Below are 13,903 nucleotides of genomic sequence, written 5' to 3' on the forward strand. Positions count from 1 at the left end.
CAGAGCGAGATGGTGGAGCACCACTTGGTAGCTTGTTACAACACAATCGACACTATCGAGCAGAGCGAGATGGTGGAGCACCACTTAGTAGCTTGTTACAACACAATCGACACTATCGAGCAGAGCGAGATGGTGGAGCACCACTTAGTAGCTTGTTACAACACAATCGACACTATCGAGCAGAGCGAGATGGTGGAGCACCACTTAGTAGCTTGTTACAACACAATCGACACTATCGAGCAGAGCGAGATGGTGGAGCACCACTTAGTAGCTTGTTACAACACAATCGACACTATCGAGCAGAGCGAGATGGTGGAGCACCACTTAGTAGCTTGTTACAACACTACCTCGCTCTCCTCGATAGTGTCATTAGTCAGTGGTGCACTAGCTCGCTTCGCTCACTAGTGTCGCTACTCTCTACTTTTTGCATACTGCTCCACTAGCTCGCTTCCCTCCCTAGTGTCGCTAGTGTCTACTTGATGTCTATTCTATTACTGTCTAATGTTATCTAGTTTAATACGACACAATTCAAATTGCCTTGTACAGTTCTACAGCGGCTTAGATGTTTCTCCTTGTAGTGCTTCATTTTCCTCCTCTTCACCATCTCCAATTATAAAATTATCAGTATCGAAATCTGAAGAGTTCAATTCTATGTCATTGTGACTTGCCATCTCTAGTTCATCTTCGAAATTGCCAAATAATAACGCATCATCACTAACTACGCCTCTTTGATGGAAACTTGCTAATTTGGCACGCATCCTTGCATAAATTAAGTAAGTCGCTAATGATGCAGCAATCCCAGTAATGGTAATACTAATCACATCGACAATCTTGTTCGAGCTCCCTTTTCCAAGCTCTTTCAACTTACTGCCAATATACAAATGAATTAATAGCTTTGGAGAAGTAATCAACATGGCTAGGAAATAATTCAATAATGAAAGCTCGGGGATTGCAGATAGTGCTCCATTGGACAAGGAATAAGGTGTAGGACACAACCGAATCAAGATCAACAAAACTAGTGAGTTGTCTTCACTCAATATTTCGGCAAACGCTCTAAACATCTCACTATGGTTCATTAGCCTCATGGCTTGGTTATGTAATAAATATTTGTACACCAAAAATGCCACAGTTGAGCCCAAGACCGAGCCCGCGGCAAGAATAGGCCAACCATTTGGGAACCCATAAATCATTCCTGTCAAAAGACTAATTGCAGTGAAACCAATTAAAGGTGGGAACCCAACAATAAAGATTAATAAGAAAATGAGAACACTACCATAGGGAAGATTTCGCCAATCGTCTGATAGCTGAATAAGCACGCTTATAAGATATGAATGGAAAATAAGGAACAATATGCAAACAACGACCAACAATAAGGCTATAACGACTAAAGTAGTTTTGATAATCATTGATTGTGCTGAAAACCACTCTCGTGATTCTCTAAAATTCTGAGTTAGTGAGCTTCTAAAGTTGGAGAGAAAGCCCCCTTGGTGGTGATGATCATAGGGATTAGGGTCATAAGGGGTATTCGACGACATCCGAACTGAAAATGAGACATGAATCTTCCCAATATGTGGTTTAGATGGTGGGTCCCTAATGAAAACGATACTTTGCTTATTTGAAACCCTCAAAAAGGCAATTTGAAAAACAAAAAAAGAATACTTGAGTCACGTGATCTGTTAAGACTGCTTTTGGTATTTCTTTTACTTTGGCACCAAATGAATAAGAAAGAGGCGACACTATCGTCACTATCGTCACTATCGACACTCTCGAGCATACCGAGATAGTGGAGCAACACTTAGTAGCTTGTTACAACACTCAGTAGCTTGTTACAACACTATCTCGCTCTGCTCGATAGTGTTGCTCGGTAGTGTTGCTCAGTAGTGTTGCTCGACAGTATTGTTCGATTGTATTTTATCTCACAATCTCTTTCATCTTTCAATTTCTTTTGTTTATTTTGCATTCAAATAAAACAAAGTTACTGATGAGCATAAAATCAAAATAGGACTAGAAATCAACCGCAAATATATCACCTCTATCACTTAAACACTATCTCGCTCTGCTCGATAGTGTTGTGACTACTCGATAGTGTTGTGACTACTCGATAGTGTTGTAACTACATGAAGGTGGAGTCAACTCCTCAACCTGGTAAACTCAATGGTTGCAAAGAGGCAAGAAAAAACTGGTATTACGCGCTACCAAGTGACCCATCAAGCTAGGGTCCAAAAGTGTTGCAGACGAATCCATTTTTGGTTGCAAATTACCCTGGCAAGGCAACCCCACGTTAGAATTGGGTTAGTATAAAGCTTCAAGGATAGCTTGCAAAAGGGAGAAAGAAAGAAAAAACAACAGGGTTCTATTTTATTTTAAGGAAAAATGTTGACAAACTGGCCTAGTCTAGTTTTCTCAGGGTTTTGGTCGCTGCTTTCGAGTCCCGCTGGATATGCGCCAATAGAGGTTGACTGTCCAGCTGGATCTTTGGTAAGAAATTCATCAACGGGCCTAAATTCGAACGAAGCTACTTATATACAGTCGAGATACACTATTGCTAAACAGAATTTGGGCCAATATTTGAAGAGCTCCAACTTACATGATTTCGACGTTGATGCATTTTTATCGGTTGCAAACCCTACTATTGGGGTGGCCTTCTCAGGTGGAGGATACAGAGCACAACTAGTTGGTGCAGGCGAGTATGCAGCTTTAGACTCAAGAACTAATTTGATTAATGGGAACAGTTTGGGTGGTGTTTTGCAGCTGTCAAATTATATATCAGGGCTATCAGGCGGCGCATGGTTAGTTGGTTCACTAGTTAGCAATAATTTAGTCACAATTGATCAAATATTGTCCCAGGATATCTTGTGGAACACTGTTAACTCGATATTGGACTATTATGATAATCTAGTTGAAGAATTGGAAATGTGGATAGAAATTGCTTTGCAGGTAGAGTCGAAACAACTTAATGGATTTACTATTAGCATAACTGACTTTTGGGGAAGAGCCTTGAGCTATCAGCTCTTGCCATTTTTTCCTCAAGAGGCAGCCGGTTTCCCCTTTCTGAATGTGGTGCAATTGCCTGTATTTCAAAACTATTATAGCCCTTTTCCTATATTGGTTGCGGATGGAAGAGAACCCAATACTACGATTGTTAATCTGAATAGCACAGTTTTTGAATTGACTCCATATGAAATTGGAAGTCGTGATCCTTCTTTGGGATCTTTTGTTCAAACGAAATATTTGGGTACTGAGCTTGATAATGGTGTCCCGTCATCATCATCATCATCATCATCATCAAGGTGTATCAATGGATTTGACAATACTGGTTTTTTCATTGGCACTTCGTCATCATTGTTTAATGACATATTATTAACCATAGACCAAGATTATATTCCTGAGTTTCTTCAAAAGATCATTGAAGAGATTTTGGTTGATCCTTTTGAGAAATTGAACGTGGACGTGGCGCATTATAATCCCAATCCTTTCTACAAGAGCACGAATCCAGATACACCAATTGCAGAGTCAAAAACGTTATATTTGGCCGATGGAGGTGAAGATGGTCAAAACGTGCCATTGTTGCCGTTGTTGCATAGAAACCTAAGTGTAGTTTTTGCGTTTGATAATTCAGCCGATGAATTGAATTGGCCAGACGGTACAGCTTTGATCCAGACGTATGAACGTCAATTTTCAGAACAGGGAAAGGGAATCGCATTCCCATATGTACCAGGTCAAAGTAGCTTTCTCAATTTGAACTTGACCGCAAAGCCTACGTTTTTCGGGTGTGATGCTAAGAATTTGTCCACTTTAACCGATGATATCTATGATGTACCTTTGGTGATATATATCGCCAACAGACCTTTTACCTTTTGGTCCAACACATCTACATTCAAGTTAGAGTATAGCGTACAGGAGAGGAACAGGATGATTCAAAATGGATTTGAAGTTGCTTCTAGATTGAATGGAACATTAGACGATGAATGGGAGGCATGTGTTGGTTGTGCAATCATTAGAAGAGAACAAGAGAGAATGAATTTAACACAGACTGATCAGTGTAAACAATGTTTTGAAAAATATTGTTGGGATGGCACTATCTATGATGGTCCTTCCATTGGTGACAATTTTGATGATGAGGGAAGAACAGTCGGTGCTGGACCCTACAATCTGTGCGATATCCCTGGAGCTTCAAAAGTCCACAAACTGGAGTGATAAATTGAAAAAGCGTTAGTATCACACCTAACTGCTACTTCTACTACTACTACTATTACTACTAATTGCTGAAGTCTAAAATTGCTTTTGACTTTTATGTTTACTTTTTTTTTTCTTTCTTTTTTTCTTTTTTTTTTAAAAAAAAATGGATGATAGCTATGTATTATATAAGAGGTGTTGTGAAGATAACAACAAAAGGCTTTTTTCAAGAGATTTGCAAGATAGTATCAAATGCCTTATTTTTGAAATATTATTATTTATCTAATATACAACAACATAGATATATATGTTTCTTACTTATATAATTAAATCTTCCTCCTTTTTCTTGTTTTTTTTTTTTTCCCTAATTTACTACGAATTTAACAAATCTGGCAAATCATCAACATGGCCATTTTCGTAAATTATTCTATAAGTAGCCTCAAATAATGGAAACTCGTGAGTAAGTTTGAAATTGGTTAATAGTTCATGTACCTCTTTAGCGGTTATTATCCCTTGAGAGCTTTGACCCTTGAGTACTATTTTCTCAGCCTCCCAAGCATCTACATTGTGCTTGATCATGTAAGTAGCCACTTTAACGTTTCTTCCTCCCGAACAAGTTGTTATTAAATCAGCCACACCCGCTGATTCTTCCGTAAATGTTGATGGTGAAGGTGGAGCTAATCCTTTTATACCAAATTTCTCCCAATACGAAGCAAAGTGGATAATTTCTTTTATTCCAATTCTCATTATTGCGGCTTTTGCATTGTCCCCCCAACCTGCGCCAATCACAAATCCCACTGCGCAAGCAACTACATTTTTCAAGGCGCCTGCAACTGAAGCACCAACAACGTCTTGTATAACTCTAACATGGAAATAAGGTCTGTGAAATACTTGTTTAAGAACAAACTCGTCAATATCTTTACCCGGTCCTCTAAAATCCGGAGGTACGGTATACCCGATTGAAGTTTCAGACCAGTTTCCTTTGGCTACTTCTGTAGCAATATTGGCTCCCGATAAAACACCACAATAAATACCCAACTCATCAGTTATGGAAGTTGATAACAATTTGCAACCGTCAGAGTCAACTTCTAAACCTTTTAAACAGGAAACGGCTCTTGCTGTTGGTTTCACATGACCTTTCAATTGTTTGCTAACTCTGGGTAAGAATTGGTGTGGAATATTGAATACTAACAAGTCAGCGTCTTTTACGGTATCAATGATATCTGGATTTGCAATCAAGTTGCTTGGTAATTCGATTCCAGGTAAGTATTTGACATTCTCATGGTCGTTATTTATTATATCAGTCAAGTTTCTGCCATCAATGACCTCTTGGAACACCCACATTTGAACATCTTTTTGGAAAATCTCTGGTTTTTCTGAACAGTTTTCAGCAACCAATTTAGCAACTGCGGTACCCCAATTACCTGACCCAATGATGGCCACTTTGAAGGGATTTTCAATACTATAAGGCGTCGATGTAGTCATAATTCTGGATAAATTGATTTTATTAGTGGTGCCAAAGAAAGAAATAAAGATTAAATTATCTCTAAATTTTTTTTTTTTTGGAGCACTCTTTCAGGAGACACAAGTTTTATATGAATTGATAAAAATTTCCGGAGTTGAGATGCCTATTTTATTGACATGAAATTGAGTGTGGTGGTGATAAAGATGATGATATCATAGTAAGATAATTTTAAACTCATCGGTCTCTAAATAATTAAGATTTTTTATTTTTATTTTTATTTTTTTCTTTTTTTTTTTTTATTTTTTCTTTCTTTTTTCAACGCATCAAAGTTCTTTGATTGCGTGAAGAAAATATATATGGTTTTCTTGCAGATAATAAACAAAAGAAAAGAAAAAAGAAAAAGAATGGTCAAATGTAACCGTCTATAGCTGTTACTACTGCAGCAGCTACAACTATCGCCAATACATTCAATACTGCTACTACTACTACTACTACTACTACAACCGAAACAATAGTTAAGTTTATATTGTCTTTTCTCTTTTTCTTTTTTTGATGTTCCTGGATCTCATTTGGTAGCACTGTCTTGTATTTATATGCAGGACATGTATACTTTTCTAATTGCAAAAAAAAAAAGAATGGCAGTTCTTTTTAAGCGCACAAAATATGAAAGGTCAAGTATCCGGCGAAATGAAGTCCAGTAAATAGAGAGACTATAAAATAGCAATAGCAAAAAGAACAAACCAACACCGCAGAAGTTATTTGACAATGATTTAAAAAGAGGTATAGGGGAGGAACAGAGTAGAGAAACAACCTTTAAGTGGCTTCTACGTAGAAGCCACCCAAAGATTCAATATCAATGACGTAAACTTCTTGTTTCAAACAATACTAATATGATTTGTATGTTCAAAAAAAAAAATAGAGGAAAAAAGCCCCCCCCCTCCCCCTTCACAATTCTTTCTTTCCTCCCCCTCCCCCTCCCCCCCTTCTTGCGGGTTCTGTGGCCCCTTCCATATCTGACTCTAATTGCTACCCCTCACTTCTCTCGTCTTCTACCTTATTTCTTTTTTCTCTTCCATCCCTTCTTATTTCTCTTCCATCCCTTCTTATTTCTCTACTACAAGTGTTGACAAATGATCGGACTATATCGATCAAATATGACACTTACCAATTGTAAAAAGAAATTTTTTTTTTTCTATGCATTCCCTAATTAGTTTTACCCCAATACAACTTTCGCCCAACAAAAAGAACCTTCTATTTAGAGAAACGTACACTACCTTTTTTCAGTGGTGGTAGTGCGCATCTCAAAAGATAAGTGCACTACTTATTTCCCTATCATAGTACATTACACATAAGCATGGTAATGGGGCAATTGCATAACCATTGCATAAAGGATTATTATAGTCAAGTAAAATTACGTATATATATTGCGACTGTTTTAAAGTATTACGACAATCAACGTTTGTAATGTCTTAAATTTAATCTCTCGCCCCCTCCGTCCCACATCCATCCACAAATTAGCCCACATTAAGGGGGGTGAATGCAATTGACTCCCGACTCGCTACGGTTCTTTTCTTTTCTCTTCTTTTCTCTTCTCTTCTCTTCTCTTCTTTTCTCTTCTCTTCTCTTCTCTTCTCTTTTCCTTTCTTCTCTTTTCTTTTTTTTGGCAAGAAAAAAAAATGTCAATAATTTACGACTGTTACTAATCTCTATAGAGGTTAGTGTGCTACATAAAACTAAATTGTCTATGATGAGATTTCAATTTACAAGCTGGGTTCTTTTCTTTTTCTTTCTTTTTCTTTTTCAATTATAGTCGTCATCGTGTCTGTAATCACGATACATTTCGTCCCAATGGTGATCTACAATTTGTCCCTTCCTCCATGGTCTAGGTCTCAGTGCTAATGTAGGCATATCTTGAGTTAACCAATCATCATCTCCATCAACCCAATCTCTTGTTTGAACTTGGCCACCACTAATTATTCTAGCCGCAGCAAGTGGATCTGTAATGCCCTCTAATTGACCAACGGATATATGTGCAAGCGGATCTGGTAATCTATTCTCCTCTTGCTGCTGTATTGGCGGTTGAGACTCCTTTTCAAGTTTTTGTTGCTTACTGCTTATGCCAGATGGTAGCGGCAAGTTGGGAATTTGCTCACTACTCCATTCATCGTTATCAAAATGATGATGATGGTCGTGGTTATGTATAGGTTCATGATAATCTATACTTGAACTATTTTGAAACTTGCCTTGATTCACGGTAGAAGATGATGACTCATGAGGCATACTATCAAGTGAATCTTGCTGTTCCCTTATATCTTGTTGATTCTCTACATTAACAAGTTTGTTATCCTGTAATTCAACTTTTTTCCCGCCAATCGAGCTCATTAGCTTTAAGAATTCCGAATTTTGAAATTTATTAGCCATTTCAGAATCATTGGTATTAAACGAATTCATAGTCTTTTCTATTTTTCTCGCTGCTTCAGCAAAAATATCCTTACCTGAATCATCTCGTTGTACTTGTGACTCCAGTTGCAATTCCTTCTCGATCGCATCAAATTCATTCTCAAACTGTTTTTGTTGATCTTCAAATTTGTGAGCTTGTTGGTGTTCCGACTGCTGGTTAAACTGAGGAACCAGAACTGGAGCAGCCACAGCAGGGTTCATATATAGCCCCCCTGTGTTTTGTATTCTACCTAACGAGTAGCTAGGATTCACTTGAAATTGCCGATTAGGTTGTGCAACCTGTTGTGGTTGTGGTTGTTGTTGAAGTGACAAGCCCCCCGGTTGTGCAAACTGTCCCAGCCAGTCATTCTGAATTCTTTGCGATTGCACATGTTGCTGTTGCTGCATCGGCTGCTGTCCCTGATCGATACTCATCTTTGAAAAGTCTTGAATCCACCCACGTTGCTGGTGTTGTTGTTGTAGGGCATGTGGCACATTCGTCTGCAACAAAGGACGGTTCATCCCAATAAACTGGCCAGCGAAATCGTTCCCACCTGCATCCTGATTGAAGTTTTGAAATTCTTGATTCAACTTACTATCGATATTGTGACCTTGTCTAAATTGATGTATACCATGTTGTTGCAGTTGACCCGTAATCCTTTGATGCTGTAGCGATGTATCTCTCTGAGTATGTTTATTCAAGTTCTGTAACGCACTGGATGGTCCACAACTAGCTGCATCCATGGTTATCTACAACTACTAATAGTATCTCTCAGGCTTGTGCTTGAATCACTTAAGTTAGCGCCCTCTCTTTTTCCCCACTTTAACCGAAAATTAAAAAAAAAAAATTAAAAATTAAAAATTAAAAAAAAAAAAAAAAAAAAAAGCTTAAGCCGAGAAAAACAAAAGGCCATCAGAGAAAAGAGAGAGAGAGAGATAGAAAAATATATAGTCACGTGACTAGTTAAAGAATACATTAGATGGTTTCTTCAATTTTATAACCTAGATGTACTATCATCGAACAACTCTAAATATGCATCATGAATATACTCATGAACATTTGACGTTTGCATTGCTCTGCCATGCTTTTTAAATGCTTTGCCACTAGCGACTCGAACTAATGAACTAGCCGCATAACATGCCAAAATATGAGCATCATCAATTTCGATTTCAACTTTATTATCCCACATGGCATCTAGGTAATTATTTGACCAATTGACCAAGGTTGCAATAGCACCGGTTAGTGTATCGCCCTGACCTCCCACCCGCTTCGGCGAACCTGGAAAGCTGTTAACAACCACCAGTTTTGTATTTGCAATTATATCACTTTCTCCCTTTCTAAAAATTAACACATTCCCCAATCTCTGTGAAACTTGTTGAGTTTGCTCAATTAGACTATCTTGAGAATATCGGTTTTTCAAGTCTATTGAAATGTCAAACTTTTTAGCTATTCTTTGAAACTCAACAACATTTGGGGTTAATATTGCCTTTGAGTAATTGGTGATCAACTGAGGTTGTATAGAAAGGAGGTAGAGCGAATCAGCATCAAATATGATTGGCTTATTCAACACTTTGACCTCTTCAACAATGCGTACTAAAGTTTTCAACATTAATGGGTCTCTTCCGAAACCGGGACCAACAACTATAATATCAGTTTTATCGAGTAAGGTTTGAACTTTTGGCAAAACCAAATCGTCGATGATCCTGTTCAATACACCATCATTTGTTGAATTTAGAATATCTTCAATTGATAGTTTTCTTATATTCTTTAATTCATCGTCTCCAATTTTCACCAAGGGATTTTCCAAGTCTAGCAAATAGGGATGAACCATAAGATCGGGGGTGTAGGATTTTATCACTAAAGCTGCCTGTTTCTCACAGATAACGTGTGATAAGTCTGCGCCAACTAATGCCGCCGAATGAGCAGAGAAAAACGGTGCTCCAGTATAATCTTCACTGCCACCAATAACACATACTTTACCAGCTTGACCTTTATGAAAATTTGGTAAAAGCGGCTGTACCAATTGACGTGACAAATGAATCAATTCCTTATGTGTCTTATTGCGGAGCATGGGCTATATACAATAGAGTTGAACTTTACTTATATCAAGTCTCCTCAGATGATCTTTACTCGAATCAAGATTCCTTAGATGATACTTGCTATAAAGGAATAATTGTTATTATGTAATTTTATTGCTCTGCTTATGTAATTACATTACTCTGCTTATATAATTTATGATAAATAACGTGAAAAATTAAAAAAGAAGCTTCTTCCTTTCCAGGCCACCCCCCCCCCCCCCATAGTCCTCTAGTCCTCTAGTCCTCTAGTCCATTAGTCTTCTAGTCCTCTAGTCTAAGTCTAAAGGAGTGAGCAAATGCAATTCCAAAATTCATCGTTTTTACAGAGTTTTGTCAGCATCAGCTGAATACCACCTTAAACATGATTAAAGTACTAAACCATCAAAACTAAACCCGGTGGCTTTCAGTGACAACCCTTCTTCCCACAAAGTGCAAAAACTCTTTCTTTTCTTTAATAAAAGTATCACTAATTATTATTATTATTTATTGTTTTTTTCCCCCCTTTACCCACTGTGTATCGGTAACTCCTTCTTTCACACACTCACTTCGCTTTCAACGGAAGAACCACAGCTATATAACACATTTTATGCGCCCCGGTTTTTTCGCCCAATGATGCAATTGCTTTTTTAGTGAGATTTTCCATTGATACACACTTTTTTCTCCCACCACCCCTTTATATATACCTTTGATTCTATTTCATTTTATTGCCCTTCTCTGTTGATATAAGATCAAGAGAAGCATTCTTTTTTTTTTTTCCACCACTCTTCCCTCTCCTTCTTCTTCTTCTTGTTCTCTTCTTTTTTTTTTTAGGTAACTAGTTGGTAAATCTTTTGTACTTTTTTAAGCAATATGTCTGTTTCGTTGAGTAGGTTATTGACTCCTAGGTTTATGGTACCATTGGTTGGTGTTACCGCTACTTCCATTGGTTTGGCTTATTATTCTACACAACCACAATTTCAAATCAACAATGATTCCGGTAGCAAAAATGATTCCGGTAGCAAAAATGCTACATTCACTGGTGGTGACCAATGGGTTGATTTGAAATTGAAAAATTTCGAGGATTTGAGTCATGATACCAAACATTTGACTTTTGAGTTGAATAATCCTGAGGACACTTCTGGTTTAATTACCGCTTCTATGTTGATGACTAAATTTGTTACTCCTAAAGGTAACAATGTGATTAGACCATATACTCCGGTTTCAGAACCAAATCAACAGGGAACTATTGATTTTGTTATCAAAAAATACGAGGGTGGTAAAATGTCTACTCATATCCATGACTTGAAGGTTGGCGAAACCTTATCATTCAAAGGCCCATTTGTTAAATGGAAATGGGTGCCCAATCAATTCAAGTCAATTGCTTTAATTGGTGGTGGTACTGGTATTACTCCATTATACCAATTGTTGCGCGAAATCGCCAATAATCCAGATGACAAGACTAAAGTGTCTTTGATTTATGGAAGTACTACACCAGCTGATGTTTTGATAAAGGATAAAATTGATGAAATTGCCAAAAAACACAAGGATCAAGTTAAAGTGACCTATTTTGTCAATGACAAAAAGGGTGATGATTCTTGGGAAGGCGAAGTTGGTTACATTACTAAAGAGTTTTTAGAGAAGGAATTAGAAAAACCAAACCCAGATTTCAAGGTTTTTGTTTGTGGACCTCCTGCATTATACAAGGCTATTTCTGGTGTTAAAGTCTCTCCAACTGACCAGGGTGAAGTCGATGGTGCATTGAAAGAATTGGGATTTACCAAGGAAAATGTCTTTAAATTTTAGAAGAAGAAAATGAAAATGAAAAACAACAAAAAAAAAAAAACTAAACTAAAGTCAAGTCAAGCTTCTAGGAGTTCACTTTAAATAGATGATTCTTTTTTTTTTTAGAATTAGGAATCGGTGTATAAAGAAAAAGAACATTTTTTCACTTTTGTTCACCAACAAATAGTTGTGTGTGTGTGTTGTAATCTCATCTCTCTTGCGATTGCGAAAAAAATTAAGGGGAAAAAAGAGTGGTGGAAAAGACCAGTGAAGAGGAAAGACTGGTGGAAAGACCAGTAAAGAGGAAACACCAGTGAAACAGACTGGTAAAGACTGGTAAAGACTGGTGAAAAAGGTAAAGGTAAAGACGAGTGTAATGAATATTTTGAAAGTGGGTATTGAAGGATGTTGTCATGGTGAATTAAACAGAATCTATAGTAATATATCCAAAGATGTAGATTTGTTATTAATATGTGGAGATTTTCAAGCTATTCGAAATAGTGCTGATTTTCAAGCATTGAGCGTGCCAAAGAAATATCAAAGATTAGGCGATTTTCAAGATTATTATACAGGGAAGCGTAAGGCACCCGTATTGACTATTTTCATTGGCGGCAATCATGAGTCGTCGCTGTATCTACAAGAACTTAAATATGGAGGATGGGTAGCTCCTTCTATTTATTACCTTGGGGATTTTGGTTGTGTTTGGTATAAAGGTGTTCGAATATGTGGATGGAGCGGAATATATAATCACGGTACATTTATGCGAAATGCGGCTGCAATGGAGAAGATACCTTTTGATCGTGGAACAATACGCAGTGTTTATCATCAAAAGTTACCAAATTTCATAAAGATGTACCTCATGAAGGAAAGTGATCGAGAAATTGATATTTGTTTAAGTCACGATTGGCCCGTTGGGATTGAAAAGTATGGGAATGAACGGTTTCTTGTACAGAAGAAGCCGTTTTTCAAAAGGGATATTGCAATGGGACAATTGGGTAGTCCTTTAAATAAGATTCTATTGCACCATCTAAAGCCAAGGTATTGGTTTAGTGCCCATTTGCATGTACGGTTTGATGCAGTAGTTAGTAGTGATGGCAGCAATCTGAGAAATGGTAAATCCAAGCTCAAAAGGAAAAAGGTTAAGAACAAGAATGAAATTGAGCTTGATATGGATAAGCTTGAGTCGTCAGGATCAGAGTTGGAGCCAAAGCTAGGGTCAGGATCAGAGTTGGAGCCAAAGCTAGGGTCAGGATCAGAGTTGGAACCAAAGCTAGGGTCAGGATCAGAGTTGGAACCAAAGCTAAGGTCAGGATCAGAGTTGGAACCAAAGCTAAGGTCAGGATCACAGTTGGAACCAAAGCCAGGGTCAGGATCACAGTTGGAACCAAAGCTAGGGTCAGGATCAGAGTTCGGTTCAGAGTCCGGTTCAGAGTCCGAGTCAGATCTTACAAAACAGATGGAAGCTAACAAAAAGCCAAAGTTGAATGCCAATACTAGATCTCATCAAGAGACTATATTTCTAGCCTTGGATAAATGCGGACACAAAAGACAATTTTGGAAAATGATGCAAATTCAAGCTTCTTCAAATGATAATTTTGATGATGAGTCGCATTCAAAGGGTCAACTTGTTTACGATAAGCGCGCTATTGCGATCAACAAAATTGTTGATCAATTAATAAACAGTAACAAGCTTAACTTTAAACCTAGAGAAATTTTGCAAAATCCTAGTTTGATTAGTGAGAATCATTTGTTGATGGAAGGGATCGAAGCTGAAGTAGAGGAACTTATGAAGTTGAACAAAGATGAATTTATAGTACCTGACAATTTCGAAATGGTGGCTCCGCCTAATGCCCATAAAAAGTTGAAATATTATCCTAATGATCAAACAACTGCATACTGTGAAAAATTTAATGTTCCAAAAGTCCAACTATGATAAAAACAAAAACAAAAACAAAAAAAACAAACAAAAAACAAACAAACATA

The 13,903-nt window shown here is 37.5% G+C and overlaps 7 protein-coding genes across 7 annotated transcripts; 3 read left to right on the plus strand and 4 right to left on the minus strand. All coding sequences in view use genetic code 12, as the record gives it.

Annotated features, from left to right (window-relative positions):
• Positions 1-548: 548 nt before the first annotated feature.
• On the minus strand, positions 549-1,535 carry KGF56_004716 (uncharacterized protein; the record flags this gene model as incomplete). The annotated part of the gene is made up of 1 exon (XM_049326183.1): positions 549-1,535. One exon carries the CDS (start codon positions 1,533-1,535, stop codon positions 549-551), a length of 987 nt encoding a protein of 328 aa, XP_049178224.1.
• An 838-nt stretch (positions 1,536-2,373) lies between these two features.
• PLB2 (Plb2p) lies at positions 2,374-4,197 on the plus strand (the record flags this gene model as incomplete). Its single annotated transcript, XM_049326184.1, has 1 exon — positions 2,374-4,197. The coding sequence occupies one exon, from the start codon at positions 2,374-2,376 to the stop codon at positions 4,195-4,197; it is 1,824 nt and encodes a 607-aa protein (XP_049178225.1).
• A 351-nt stretch (positions 4,198-4,548) lies between these two features.
• GPD2 (Gpd2p) lies at positions 4,549-5,661 on the minus strand (the record flags this gene model as incomplete). The annotated part of the gene is made up of 1 exon (XM_049326185.1): positions 4,549-5,661. One exon carries the CDS (start codon positions 5,659-5,661, stop codon positions 4,549-4,551), a length of 1,113 nt encoding a protein of 370 aa, XP_049178226.1.
• Positions 5,662-7,441: 1,780 nt separating this feature from the next.
• KGF56_004719 (uncharacterized protein) lies at positions 7,442-8,824 on the minus strand (the record flags this gene model as incomplete). Its single annotated transcript, XM_049326186.1, has 1 exon — positions 7,442-8,824. One exon carries the CDS (start codon positions 8,822-8,824, stop codon positions 7,442-7,444), a length of 1,383 nt encoding a protein of 460 aa, XP_049178227.1.
• Positions 8,825-9,075: 251 nt separating this feature from the next.
• KGF56_004720 (NADHX dehydratase) lies at positions 9,076-10,152 on the minus strand (the record flags this gene model as incomplete). The annotated part of the gene is made up of 1 exon (XM_049326187.1): positions 9,076-10,152. The coding sequence occupies one exon, from the start codon at positions 10,150-10,152 to the stop codon at positions 9,076-9,078; it is 1,077 nt and encodes a 358-aa protein (XP_049178228.1).
• An 856-nt stretch (positions 10,153-11,008) lies between these two features.
• On the plus strand, positions 11,009-11,941 carry MCR1 (cytochrome-b5 reductase; the record flags this gene model as incomplete). Its single annotated transcript, XM_049326188.1, has 1 exon — positions 11,009-11,941. One exon carries the CDS (start codon positions 11,009-11,011, stop codon positions 11,939-11,941), a length of 933 nt encoding a protein of 310 aa, XP_049178229.1.
• A 355-nt stretch (positions 11,942-12,296) lies between these two features.
• DBR1 (RNA lariat debranching enzyme) lies at positions 12,297-13,853 on the plus strand (the record flags this gene model as incomplete). Its single annotated transcript, XM_049326189.1, has 1 exon — positions 12,297-13,853. The coding sequence occupies one exon, from the start codon at positions 12,297-12,299 to the stop codon at positions 13,851-13,853; it is 1,557 nt and encodes a 518-aa protein (XP_049178230.1).
• Between the last annotated feature and the right edge of the window lie 50 nt (positions 13,854-13,903).

Source organism: Candida oxycetoniae (genome assembly GCF_023343755.2).
Source record: "Candida oxycetoniae strain CBS 10844 chromosome Unknown scaffold49, whole genome shotgun sequence".
NCBI lineage: Eukaryota > Fungi > Ascomycota > Pichiomycetes > Serinales > Debaryomycetaceae > Lodderomyces > Lodderomyces oxycetoniae.